The following is an 11,880-nucleotide window of genomic DNA, read 5'->3' on the forward strand; positions in this document are numbered from 1 at the left end:
CCCCCCCACCTACTCGGCTTCCCGGCAACCGATTGCAACGCGGCTCAATTGCGACTTCAAGCGATTACGTTATATTTTACAAATTCTAAACTTTGAACGAACGAGCTTTTCGCTGTGGGACAAGTGGACAAGATGATCGCATGACCGCGCGCGCGAGAGAGAGAGAAAGAGAGGGAGACAGAAAGAGGAGGAGGAAGAGGAGGAGGAGGGGGGATTGGATTTTCTCCGTACGAGCGAAACCACTACCAACTACCTTACCTATCCCTAGGAGGTAGGTAGGGCCTTGTTTTGGGTACAGTATTGATTTCTTCTTCTAGGAGGGAAAAGAGATCAACAAGGATTGCGAGAAGAAGATAATGCACTTTCAGGCCGACACCTTCATTTTCCCCACGTTTTGCGGAACTTCTTGAAAGAAGTACCTACCCACCAGAGGACTTGACTGAAGAGAAAACAAAAAGAGAAGATTTGGAAGAATATGATGTCGATGATGATGATTCAGAGGGGGGAATAGGTACCTACCTATAGCTCGGCATCGTGTTGCCGACTAAGAAGGGTTTGAAGCACACTACCACACTACCTCCGACCTCCTGATACCTCTGTGTCATGGCATGGCATGGCACGTGGCGGTGGAGAGGAGAGGAGAAGAGAGGAGAGAGGAGAAGGAGCACTGTTTCCGGACGCCATTTGCAATACACTGCGGATTTACTTTTTTTTTTTCGATCGGTCATCAGTAAGTGTCTTCTACTGCTGCTGCTGCTGCTCAAAAGTATGATGATGATGATGTGCCGCTTTGCCTGTGTTTGTTATTATGATTATTATTGGTGTTATTGTTGTTGTTATTTTCTTCTACTTTGACTGACTGCGCTGCTGTCGTCGTCGTCGTCGTCCTCGTCTGCGTCGCTTGGAGGGTATTTTGCTTGCCTAGGTGGGATTTGATTATTGTTATTCTCATCATCTCTCTGGTTGTGTGCTTTCTCTCTCACCCGACCAAGCAGCAGTCAGCAGTTCAGCAGTCAGCGATCCCAGACGACGCGCGCTGTTCCTCGCCAGCCGACAGAGAAGACAAAAGATGCCCTCATCCAAAACAACGACCTGGCGAAGAAATCTCCTCGACTTCGATCTCGACCGCCATCTCAACCCATATATCCCCCACAACCGCCTCTCGCGCCTTCCCAAAGCAATTTCCCGCTGGCTGGGCTACCGCCAGGAACCCCAAAAAGAACCATTACAAATCGCTCAATGGCCCATAACATTTCTCGCCACCGTCGCCGGACTCTGTCTCATTGGCGGCATAGACAATTACGCTCCGGGGATCGCAAAATGGCATCCTCCCGTCATGATTGCATCCATGGGCGCCAGTGCAGTTTTGGATTTCAATACCATCAAATCACCTCTTGCACAACCGAGGAATTCGATTATTGGGAATACTCTTGCGGCGATTTGTGGAGTGGCGATAGCGAAACTTTTTCAACATAATTCGGGATTTGGAAATATTGAATGGGTTTCTGGTGCTGTGGGTTGTGCTCTTGCGTCGTGGGTTATGAGTGTTACGAATACGATTCATCCTCCTGGAGGTGCGACGGCGGTGTTGGCTTCGACGCAGGCGCAGGTGATTTCTATGGGATGGAAATTCGTGCCGATTGTGTTGCTGGATAGTACGCTCATGGTGACGGTGGCGTTGCTGTTTAATAATGTTCTGAGGCAGTATCCGATGTATTGGTGGACGCCGGCGACGGTGGGGAGGAAGTTGAGGAGGGAGAGGAGAGAGGAGGAAGAGAAAGAAGAGAAGGAAGGGGACAAGCATGGCGGGGATGAGAAGGATGCGGAGAAGGCGGAGGGTGCGGAGTCTGCGACGTCGGACAGTAGCAGGTATGTGATTTTTCTTTTTTTCTTTTTCTTTTCTTTTTCTTGGTTCTTTTACTGATATTTTTGGCACAGTGACCGTACACTTCAACGAGAGCTGAGCAACCGCGTCGACTTTGTAGATGGAATCGAAGATATCCACATCACGGCATATCGGATACAGATGCCTCATCATGTCAAACTGGATCCGCAGGAGGTCTCGATGCTGGTGAATATTCAAGAACGGATTCGTATGCATGGAGAGATTAATGCTCCGTGAGATTATCGTTGGAGAGTATGATTGGTGGTAAAAAGAAGAAAAAGTGTAGCGTTCAAAGCGGATTGTTCCTGGTCATGAATACATCATTTCAGCGGGTGTTGGGGGTTCATTGATGGCATAAATGTTTGGTTACGAATCAATGAGAAAGAAGTTCACACAATCAGCATAGGAGGTTGTCTTTTTTGAAAAATCGTTATATTCGCATCATCTACTTTTCTCATCCACCTCCGCTCGCCCGGGTATACCACTCTCTTGAAAAAAAAAAACCGCAGCACTTTCTCAGCACGACGCCCATCATACTAACCACACTCCCCTTCCCGTCCCCCTCAAGAAGCCGCCGCCACCCCATCTCTCACCCTCAGATACTCCTCCCGATACCCATTCCGATCCGTCTCCTCCCCTCTCTGCAACGGCGTCCACTTCGGATCCTCCTTAAACAGTCTCATAGCCTTTGTATAATTCCCCTCATCCGTAGTAAAACGATGATAAATCCCAGCAGGCATAATCATCAAATCGCCCTCTTCCAAACGAATTCTCACCCACGCATCATCTTTACTGCGCACATCAAAATAGCCTCCTCCAGCGAGAATGTAGCGAATTTCTTCGTCTTCGTGCAAGTGTTCGTGGAAAAAAGTTTTGACTTTTTCTTCGTAGTTGGGGAGTAATGTGGGGGAAATTTCTATCTCGTCGCGGTTTTTGTAGTTGCGTTCGGATGCGATGCTGTTTACGGCTGCGAGGTTGGATGGGAGGTAGTGGTGGATGATTCCGAGGGAGCTGAGATATTCGGGGTCGACGGGTTTGCCGCTGTCGTGCGGTTCGCGTTGGTCGCCCTGTGAGGAGGATTGGTGTGAGTAGTGGTGGTGTGAAGATGGGAGGTTTGGTGGTGGTGGTGGTGGTGGTGGTAGGTGGTGATGGCGGGGGATATGGAGTCAACGTACGGGGAGGTTGTCGAACCAGTAGGCTTTCATTGTGGCGTTGGACGGGGAGGATCGGTTGTTGATGTTGGCGTTGCTGGTATTGATGTTGGTGATGTTGTCGTTCTGGTGAGTAGTCGTGGGTATATACAGAATGATTATAATTGTAATACCGGTAGGAGGTATTTAGTTCAACCTCGATAAACTTTGCCATTTGCAACATCGACCATGACGTGAACTACCCCACTCACGTATCACGTATCGAATAATTGACACGTGGTTGGCTACACCAGGAGGAGGAGGTACCATTATTCACCGCACCTCTCGGATAATATATATACCTACCAGGTATATCATTGTATTAATTCACCTGCGGAATGGTCATATTCAGGCTTCACGGTGTTTATTCTGCCATAATTTAAACCTCATACCGTTGTGGAATGACAAGTTCAAAAAAAGAATGTACAAGACGGGGCACGATATGAAGCTGAACAAGTAGTTTTCAATTACTCTGTTCTCTATCGAAAGCCAACAGCCTCGCGGACAGCCTTCATGGTCACTTCAGCACTATTGCGAGCTTCTTCAGCGCCTGCTTTTGCAATTCCTTCAAGCTCCTCTCCTTCTCGTTCCATGATCTCCGTATATCGCTCACGAATCGGCCGTATTAGATCATTGACAGCTTGAGCAGCTCGGTCTTTCACCACTCGCATAGTCATATTTTCCATCTCCCGGGCTAGATCTTCTTGGTTCCCCGCCGAGGACGTGTCGTAGCCAGAGGCGTGATAGATCAGGTCAATCAGATTACTCACACCAGGTCTAAGTGGTGGATTGTAGCTGATGCCCGACAAGGAATCAGTTATAGCCGACTTCACTTTCTGCTTAATCACTTCCTCAGAGTCCGTAAGCAAGATTCTAGACTTCGGGTTGCGATCCGACTTGGACATTTTAGACACGGGGTTAGTCAGTGACATGACCCTCTTTGCGGGACTAATGATCGTCTCTGGTGGTGTGAGGATGTTGGCCCCGTACTGGTGATTGAAGCCATTGGCGACTTCCCTCGCGAATTCCAGATGCTGGGCCTGGTCATGACCCACGGGAACATGTGTCGTGCCGTGTACGAGCACATCTGCTGCTTGTAGAACAGGATAGGAGAACAGACCCAGCTTGAGCTTTTCGTGCCCATCTTTCTCGTTTGACGTCTTATCTTTCCATTGTGTCATCCGACTGAGATATCCTGTCGACGCCTGGCAGGAGAGTATCCACATGAGTTCTGTATGTGCTGCTACGTCGCTCTGATGGAAAATGGTACTGCGCTCAGGATCCAGACCAATGGCGAGCAGCATTGCAAAGGACTCCTTCTTCCATTGCCGGAGCTGGGCCGGGTCTTGTCGTATCGTGATGGCATGCAAGTCGACCAGCGAGTATATCAGCCGGGTATTGTTGTCATCGGCTTCATCTTGTAATTTGACCCATTGTCGAAGAGCTCCAAGGTAGTTCCCCAGGTGTGGCACCCCTGTGGGCTGAATGCCGGAGAAGATGATTTTGGATGGCGTCTCCGTCGCCGTCGACCAGAAACTCCTCCTCGTCCTCCTCCTTCTCACAGCTCCATATTGAGGCCCATTTGCAGTGAGCAGTCTTCTTACAGAACCGCCCCGATTACTCAATGCCGAGGACATGAAGCTCGATGGAATGTTTGTTCTGGAATCTGGATATGAGGCTTGGAACGGGACCGCGGCTAGAACTAACTTAGAGCACAAAACTTAGTCCAAATTATTGTCACGGCTTCTCCATCTTTTTAATACCCACCACTTCAACTACATGTACCACGACGAGCAGCATTACTCCAGCACATCTGCCAGGCAGTATTGTTGTCATCAACATGGCGGCGACGTATTCCAATATCCGGCCCAACACATATCTGTTCTTGCGGCTGCCCAGCGATCTCCTCAGACTCGTCGAGATCAAAGTTAACACGTAGGTCAGCACACCGTTTCCAAGCGATATGCCACGATTCGAGGAGTCCTGTATGCTGAGGAATGGCGCAGGATCATCGAGGTTGGCAAGCTTGGCTCATTTCCTTCGAATCTGTTACTCGGCCGCCCATACCACCACACTTATGAGATTCTCGAAAAGAGAGAAGGAGAGCAGTATTCGAGACTGCGCATTGTGTCGCAAGCCGAACTGAATGCCGAAGCTGGACTAGACGAAGCGACAACTGCGGAATCGAGAGCAGAGCCGGCGGTGCCCAATGGGACGAGCAGCCTTCCGAATGGCTACGAATTACTCGGCGAGGATGGCTCAATATTGCTGAAGAACAACCGGCTCACCATAGACGATGCCACGCGACAAACGCTATCGCAGGCCGAGATCGAAGAGCTCAAGAAGTCAGCAGGCGCAAAGGAGGTGATTGAAAAGATCATGGCAAGCCATACGGGTCTCGATGAGAAGACGGTGTTCTCGAAAGCGAAGTACATGCTGCGGAAGAACAAAAAGTACTTGAAGCGCTTCACAGCACTACCGATGGACATTGGAAACTTGATTGACTACATCACGGACAAGGAGCCTCCGCGAATCATGGACATGCGCGAAGAATCGCTGGGATTGATCACCGCCTGGAGTCATGCGCATTACAGTGGCATTGATGGATTGCCAGATCAGAAAGACGACGGGACATCGTACGGGCGCTGGTTGGTGGCAGAAGATACCGGAGGCCTGATTGTGGCTGCCCTGGCGGAGCGCATGGGCATCCTTCACGCCTCAGAGTCGAAGGACAGGCCGAAGGCCGAAAAGGCGCAAATCGAAGCTGATGCAACGAGTGCTGCAGGCCAGGCACTGAACGGCGAGGCTGCAGAAGCCATCAAGTCACAGCCGGTGCACCGCGACTACCCACCTCCGGCCACCTCAAATACCATCACACTGGTCCATCCCGCTGTTCAGCCAAACGTCTCGGTGCTCAAATATTTTGGCTACGATACTAGCAGTACCACAGGCAACGCCGATCAAGCCGAACATCCTTTGCACACTCACTTTAAATCATTATCGTGGCTCCAGCTACTTCAACCCCAGGAGGATCCTCTCTACGCTGAGCCAGAGCAGGCATCAGAAGAGGTCTTGGCGTCATGGAAGAGTGGGAAACGAGGCACATATTTCAAAAAGCGCCGAAGATGGGAACACTGCAAATCCATTGTCGATGAGACCAGACTCGGCGAATTCGACGGACTCGTCATTGCATCCCCTATGGATCCCGTCAGCATTCTGGAGCACACCGTACCTCTGATTCGCGGTGGTGGACATCTGGTTATGTACAGCCCTACGATCGAGCCGCTCGTAAGCGTAATGGATCTTTACTCAAAAGAGCGAAGAGGCGCATACATTGCACATCTCTCCAAGAATGAGCTTCCAGATGCTGACGACTTCCCTGTGGACCCGCGTTTACTTCTTGCACCATCAATACAAACAAGTCGCATCAGAGATTGGCAAGTCCTGCCGGGAAGAACGCATCCTCTGATGACTAGCAGAGGCGGCGCGGAAGGATACGTGCTTACGGCGAGGAAGGTCGTGCCTCTTGCTGGGGGTGTTGATGCCAGAGGTAATTTTCATGGCAAAAAGCGAAAGACATTTCATTCGGATGTCGCTGCGCCTGTTGCACCTGCAAACGACGTGAGCGATGCATCCGCCAACGGTACAGAGGCTGTTACGATACCTGTATAATATAGCGATGAGGACCTTTTGTCTGGTGCCAGTCTGATTGGGTTGTCCTGGAGAGAGAGACACTCTTGTAATACCTTACTTAGACCTCGAGAACGCGCGCGACCGCATTTTGCAGCTTGCATTGACTTGCACGTCAGCAAAGAGTGCTCAATCGCCCTGGAGCGAAGTAGTCGACGAGAGCCAGAATGATCGGCGGAGGAAATTCCTCCTGTTCTAGTAGAATGACTCAAAATATGCCACACTCCAATCCACGAACTCAGCCCGCCACCAACATATTGATCAAGGCAGCCAGCCATGAACGCTAATGATATACCTAGGTAGCACGTCACAATCTCCAAGACCAAAGCGAACGTGAACTGAACGACGTGATGCAGTTCCTTCGCTCGGAAACAGAAAAGCATGGTAGCCCAAGGCCTCGCAAGAGTCAATCTCGACTGTATGGAGAAGCGATTTTTACAAATTGGGACATGTGGCTGTTCACGCAAAACATTCAAACCACCCTTGTTGATTAATGGACTTTCCCCATATGTGTTGTTGACCCTGAGTTGGTTCTTCCTGATGATGCTATTTATTGCTATTCAGGCAGATATGCCGAGGCTGCGAATGCGAGATCTACCTCAGTATGAAACCAGTCTGAGGAGACGGTTATAGGGCTTCCCAAGACTCAGAGTCTATATAGGGGTCTGTAGGATGTAGGCTGGGGTAAGGCGCATGAGCTGGGGCTAGCTTAAGACGAATGCTGATCCTCTGATAGCCTTGGCAGTCGATGATCGGTTCACTGAGTAAGGTAAGGTAGTTGATACCTTTAGGAGGTAAGGTAGTGATAGAAGTCGTTGTTGGAGACAGGAGGTTCGAACGTTAATTCTTTCTCGCTTTCGTACCGAGTACCGGAGCTTGGCGCTTGTCTCGAGGGGCAAAGGACAGCCAACTCACCCTCCTTCACCTCCTTCACCTCCTTTCACCCTTCCTGCATCAACACCGTCCTCAACAATGGCCGCATCCACATCACACCGCCGTACCAATGGACCCCGTTACTGAGAGACGGGTCGGTTGGTTTGTTGAGATCAAGACATGGCCAGCAACAAGCTCAGCGACGCAACTCCCCCGAAAGCATAATGCCTATAGCAAGACCTATAAACATCCATAATTGGAACACACACAAGACTCAGACTTGCGAGTTGCGACACATGGCCCTGTGTGTGTGATAGGATCCTCCTTACAACAATCACACTCCTACTGATGTCTCACAACGGCGAACGCGAGAGATTGTGAACTACATGTCCGAATCCGGTGCACGCCAGTCTCTATATATATCGTCAACTCTGCATTGCGGAAGTACCTTCAGGCAATATGTACGGAACGTCCTCAGCGCAATGAAAATCTTCGCGCATGCATCTCATCTGCAGCACCGAATACCGAATCAATATGCAACTAGTCCAAGCCGACCGATTCAGATCTGCACCTGCGGGACGCCACATGGGGTCTCTCGAGTCAGCATATTCTTCCCAAGCCTGCTGCTCACAATGCTTGTCGCGCTATATGCTTATACACCCACACTGTGGTCCGTTGGACTAATCTGACAATCCGGGGCAAGCGGGCCTCCAGTCCGGTCGCACTCAACGTTCGTCAAAAGTAAAGCGACGGGCAAGTCTATGCATTGGACCAACTTGATGCTAAAGTTCGCGATGGAGTCGTCCCACAACGCTTCCGTTTTACATATGACACGGGTCACTGGCGACGTTATTATGGGTGATGAAGCCCTTCCAGCAACTCGCTTCTTCTCCTCGTATTGACATCTCAGGGTTGCTCCATTCTCGAGTGAACACTAGGTGCAATCATCATCTGCAATGAAGTGCTGGTTCATCGCTTCGGTGCTTCTCGTCGCAACTTGCATGGGTCATGCTAGTGCACAGTCTTCCACTCCGGACTTGTCTCCATGTGCAGTATGTATGCCCCGTAGTAAACCAATTCAAAGTCATCACTAGGAAAGTACTGATTACTGGGGCCAGATCGAATGTATCTCGAAGGCTGTGCCCATTTCAGGATGCCAAGCAACAGACACGACGTGCTTATGCGAAAGCCATGCGCTTGAGACGAGCGTGAGGGCTTGCCTCAAAGAGAACTGCTCCGTGAAGGAGTCTTTGTGTGCGTACAAGCCATGTTTTGTATCTTTGAACTGGTACTGACGAGGTTCATTCGTAGTAACACAGCGTTTTCAGGCAGCGACATGCGGAGCTCCCGTGCGAGATCAGGGTGATTTGACAAGACGAATCACTTGGTCATTATTTGCCATTGTCGGATTCGCCATCTTCGCCCGCTTCGCCTTCCGCGCACCTTTTCTCCGAGGTACTGGCTTTGGCTTCGACGACTGGACCATTTTCCTGGCGGCTTTGATGATCGTTCCTCTGAACGCCTTGATTCACGATGGCAGCCTCTCGGGGCTGGGTCACGATGTGTGGGAAGTATCATTCCCCCACCTGACCAAGATTCTATACTTGTTCTGGATTGGAGAGTTTCTCTACGTGTGGATCATGAGCATCTCCAAAATCTCCGTCATTCTCCTCTACCTTCGCGTATGGGCACCGGATACGCGCATGCGACGAGACAAGTTCCGCATGGCGTGTTTCTGCATGATCATCTTCCTGATCGTCTTCCCCATCAGCTTGAGTCTCGCCCTCGGATTCGAATGCAACCCCATCAGTTACGTAAGTCCTCCCTACCTACCTTAGCCAACTCCCTCAGGTAACAGCGATCCTGTATACTAATTTCAAATTCCAACATCAAAAAACAGGCCTGGCAAGGCTGGGACGGCGAACACACCGGATCCTGCTTCAATCTCAACGCCCTAATTCTCTCCGCCGCAGGCCTCAACGTCATCCAAGACCTCATCGTCTGCGCCCTCCCACTCCCCAAACTCCTCGCAATACCCTTACCTTTGGCCAAAAAAATCCTCGCCATCACAATTTTCCTCGTCGGACTCTTCGTCACGATATGTTCCATCATCCGACTCGCATTTCTAATTAAATGGGGCTCCACAGAAAACCGCACTTGGTATTACAATTCCGTCACAATCTGGAGTGCTATTGAATGTAATCTGGCCGTCTTTTGCGCCTGTTTACCTTCGATTGCGGGCTTGGTTCAGCGGATTTATCGCGCCAGTATGGGTATTGATGCGGCTACTACCGTCGTCGCTTCGAGGTGTACCGAGGGTCGCTCGACGCCTATGCAGATGCAGCGGCAGCAGTGGCATGAAATGAGTGGAGTGGGAGTGGGTGAGATTGAGACGAGGAAGGGGTTGGTGGATAGTCGGATTGAGACTTTGCCGGGTTATCATCGTGGGAGTGGTGAATATATGTATGATGCGACGGATCGGTCGGGGTGGATATGAGTTGTCCATTGTTTTCTTTTTGGGGTTGGGTTGGGTTTGCTTTGCTTTGGTTTTGGTTTGGTTCGGTTTGTGCGTGACAATTCGAAGAAAAGACGAAACGACAATGGACGACGAGATATGAAATACCAGGTAGCGTGGGAAGAACAGATTCTGAATGTCAATGAATACCTATGATGATATTACCGAACTTGGTGACACCTATGAATAACCTAGGTACTTCAAGTCTTCATTATGGTATTATACCTGCCTGCCTGCCTGCCTGCAACATACGCCTGTCGTCATCTTGCCATGTTCAAACGCCACGCACGATTGCCGTGTTTTGCCGACTGCCTCGTCGTTCTTTCGCCTGGGATGATAAGTGCCATCTTTGCACGCACGCGCGAACGCATTTGGTAGCTGTATATGGGATAACGCCATCAGAGGGAAAATGCGATTAGTCAAGCATTCGAAAGAACTGATCAAGTGATTCCTGGGACAATGACAAGACCAGGTGTACCTATGATAGGGTCTTCCGTCCTCGGGTCTGAGTCCTTTCTCCGCTCTTCAAAAGGTTTCGAAACATCAACCAAAGGAGGAGCGAATGTTTGGCGAGATACGCAGGTGGCGTAGGAATGATGGAGTCCAGAGATCTGTGGGTCACCTCATGACGTGTTCTGTCGATACCTGTCTACACACACTGTACGATCTTGGAGTGTAGTCCTTTTCCTCTTCCATCAGATGGTCATCGTGTCCGAGACTTGCTTGTCGTGGTATCCTCGATCCGTGCATGCTATGGAAATGAAAAGATCGAGTCGCAAATCACGTAGGTAGTGCGTAGAACATTCTTCGCGCCGTGTAAGGTGGCGGTGTGATGCCAGTGATAGAAGTATCATTCCACAGAGTCCGAGGAGCGCACGGCTGAATGCCCAGTGACTTTTTCTGTCCAGCGCGATGTATGCAATGGGCCTAGAGCAATGTCGCTTGAGCGCCTTCGACGTCCTACTCGCTACTTCTTGAGCGAAGCCTGCAGTTCTCGGGTCAGAGCTTCCAGCTCTCCCACAGCCGCCTTTTCAGGCCCGGCCCTCTCGAACTCCAGACCGGTCTTCGCGAACTCCAAGGCCTCTTCTATTCTCCCCATTTCCTTCAGACACTGCGCTCTCCTCCACCATGCCTTCACGTTCCCGATTCGCTTCAGCTCCACGGCAATCTCAGCGTCCACAGCGGCCGCTGCCCAGTCTTGCTGTGCGTACAGCGCTTGTGAGCGATTGCCATGCAGAAGCGACAGCTCCTCCCGTGCCAGACCCGAGGCTTCCCACGGCGGGCGATCAGCAGCCATTTTGATGGCAAGATCGTACATTTTGATCGCGTCCGAGAAGCTGCCCTTCTTATAAGCTGCGTTGCCAGAGTCCTTTAGTTTGGTGATTTGTACGCTGCGTTTGGGGTTGACGGGCGCGGGCGGAGGAGTGACTTGGTTGGGAGTCTCGAGCTGTGTGAAGGCACGAGCAAGGTGGTTCAGTTGTTCGAGGTCGTTGAGGAGAGAGGCATCGCTGGAGGAGACGGCCTTGGTCTGCGGATCGATGTGGAGAGGGAGAAGCGTGAACGTGTCCTCGCCGACAGTGGCCATGATGTCCGGTGTAGAGTATGTGCCCGTCTGGTCAATATGCGGTGTTGTAGAGTTATGTTCTCGTAATTGGGGTACGCAAATCGTGGTTCAGGTACCTATGTACGGTATGGGAAGTGGGAGTCGCAGCTGATCGGAGAGTGGA

The 11,880-nt window shown here is 50.7% G+C and overlaps 6 protein-coding genes across 6 annotated transcripts; 3 read left to right on the forward strand and 3 right to left on the reverse strand.

Moving 5' to 3' along the window:
• The first annotated feature begins 22 nt into the window (after nucleotides 1-22).
• Nucleotides 23-2,325, forward strand: SEPMUDRAFT_149971 (uncharacterized protein). Its single transcript, XM_016905883.1, has 2 exons — nucleotides 23-1,869; nucleotides 1,939-2,325. Exons 1-2 carry the CDS (start codon nucleotides 1,070-1,072, stop codon nucleotides 2,120-2,122), a joined length of 984 nt encoding a protein of 327 aa, XP_016760386.1. The 5' UTR covers nucleotides 23-1,069; the 3' UTR covers nucleotides 2,123-2,325.
• On the reverse strand, nucleotides 2,307-3,163 carry SEPMUDRAFT_149972 (ARD/ARD family protein). Its single transcript, XM_016905884.1, has 2 exons — nucleotides 3,061-3,163; nucleotides 2,307-2,952 (listed from the first exon to the last, which is right to left on the reverse strand). Exons 1-2 carry the CDS (start codon nucleotides 3,088-3,090, stop codon nucleotides 2,449-2,451), a joined length of 534 nt encoding a protein of 177 aa, XP_016760387.1. The 5' UTR covers nucleotides 3,091-3,163; the 3' UTR covers nucleotides 2,307-2,448.
• A 391-nt stretch (nucleotides 3,164-3,554) lies between these two features.
• On the reverse strand, nucleotides 3,555-4,712 carry SEPMUDRAFT_134152 (tryptophanyl-tRNA synthetase; the record flags this gene model as incomplete). Its single annotated transcript, XM_016902612.1, has 1 exon — nucleotides 3,555-4,712. One exon carries the CDS (start codon nucleotides 4,710-4,712, stop codon nucleotides 3,555-3,557), a length of 1,158 nt encoding a protein of 385 aa, XP_016760388.1.
• A 159-nt stretch (nucleotides 4,713-4,871) lies between these two features.
• SEPMUDRAFT_134153 (uncharacterized protein) lies at nucleotides 4,872-6,984 on the forward strand. The gene is made up of 2 exons (XM_016902613.1): nucleotides 4,872-5,010; nucleotides 5,082-6,984. The coding sequence occupies exons 1-2, from the start codon at nucleotides 4,916-4,918 to the stop codon at nucleotides 6,745-6,747; spliced, it is 1,761 nt and encodes a 586-aa protein (XP_016760389.1). The 5' UTR covers nucleotides 4,872-4,915; the 3' UTR covers nucleotides 6,748-6,984.
• A 756-nt stretch (nucleotides 6,985-7,740) lies between these two features.
• On the forward strand, nucleotides 7,741-11,764 carry SEPMUDRAFT_134154 (uncharacterized protein). The gene is made up of 4 exons (XM_016902614.1): nucleotides 7,741-8,690; nucleotides 8,757-8,892; nucleotides 8,950-9,452; nucleotides 9,539-11,764. Exons 1-4 carry the CDS (start codon nucleotides 8,595-8,597, stop codon nucleotides 10,133-10,135), a joined length of 1,332 nt encoding a protein of 443 aa, XP_016760391.1. The 5' UTR covers nucleotides 7,741-8,594; the 3' UTR covers nucleotides 10,136-11,764.
• SEPMUDRAFT_126543 (uncharacterized protein) lies at nucleotides 7,741-11,764 on the reverse strand. The gene is made up of 4 exons (XM_016902083.1): nucleotides 9,539-11,764; nucleotides 8,950-9,452; nucleotides 8,757-8,892; nucleotides 7,741-8,690 (listed from the first exon to the last, which is right to left on the reverse strand). Exon 1 carries the CDS (start codon nucleotides 11,736-11,738, stop codon nucleotides 11,121-11,123), a length of 618 nt encoding a protein of 205 aa, XP_016760390.1. The 5' UTR covers nucleotides 11,739-11,764; the 3' UTR covers nucleotides 7,741-8,690; nucleotides 8,757-8,892; nucleotides 8,950-9,452; nucleotides 9,539-11,120.
• Nucleotides 11,765-11,880: the final 116 nt, after the last annotated feature.

The sequence above is a fragment of the Sphaerulina musiva genome (genome assembly GCF_000320565.1).
Source record: "Sphaerulina musiva SO2202 unplaced genomic scaffold SEPMUscaffold_6, whole genome shotgun sequence".
NCBI classification, from domain to species: domain Eukaryota; kingdom Fungi; phylum Ascomycota; class Dothideomycetes; order Mycosphaerellales; family Mycosphaerellaceae; genus Sphaerulina; species Sphaerulina musiva.

What these genes read in the sequence shown, in the direction of transcription:
- SEPMUDRAFT_149971 (XM_016905883.1), top strand. Translation starts at nt 1,070, where the DNA reads ATGCCCTCATCCAAAACAACGACCTGGCGAAGAAATCTCCTCGACTTC. An exon ending in GCGACGTCGGACAGTAGCAG is followed by an intron (nt 1,870 to 1,938) that starts GTATGTGATTTT and finishes TTTTTGGCACAG; the next exon opens with TGACCGTACACTTCAACGAG.
- SEPMUDRAFT_149972 (XM_016905884.1), bottom strand. Translation starts at nt 3,090, where the DNA reads ATGAAAGCCTACTGGTTCGACAACCTCCCC. An exon ending in ACTGGTTCGACAACCTCCCC is followed by an intron (nt 2,953 to 3,060) that starts GTACGTTGACTC and finishes TCCTCCTCACAG; the next exon opens with GGCGACCAACGCGAACCGCA.
- SEPMUDRAFT_134153 (XM_016902613.1), top strand. Translation starts at nt 4,916, where the DNA reads ATGGCGGCGACGTATTCCAATATCCGGCCCAACACATATCTGTTCTTG. An exon ending in GTCGAGATCAAAGTTAACAC is followed by an intron (nt 5,011 to 5,081) that starts GTAGGTCAGCAC and finishes GGAATGGCGCAG; the next exon opens with GATCATCGAGGTTGGCAAGC.
- SEPMUDRAFT_134154 (XM_016902614.1), top strand. Translation starts at nt 8,595, where the DNA reads ATGAAGTGCTGGTTCATCGCTTCGGTGCTTCTCGTCGCAACTTGCATG. An exon ending in CGGACTTGTCTCCATGTGCA is followed by an intron (nt 8,691 to 8,756) that starts GTATGTATGCCC and finishes TACTGGGGCCAG; the next exon opens with ATCGAATGTATCTCGAAGGC. An exon ending in AATGCAACCCCATCAGTTAC is followed by an intron (nt 9,453 to 9,538) that starts GTAAGTCCTCCC and finishes ATCAAAAAACAG; the next exon opens with GCCTGGCAAGGCTGGGACGG.
- SEPMUDRAFT_126543 (XM_016902083.1), bottom strand. Translation starts at nt 11,738, where the DNA reads ATGGCCACTGTCGGCGAGGACACGTTCACGCTTCTCCCTCTCCACATC.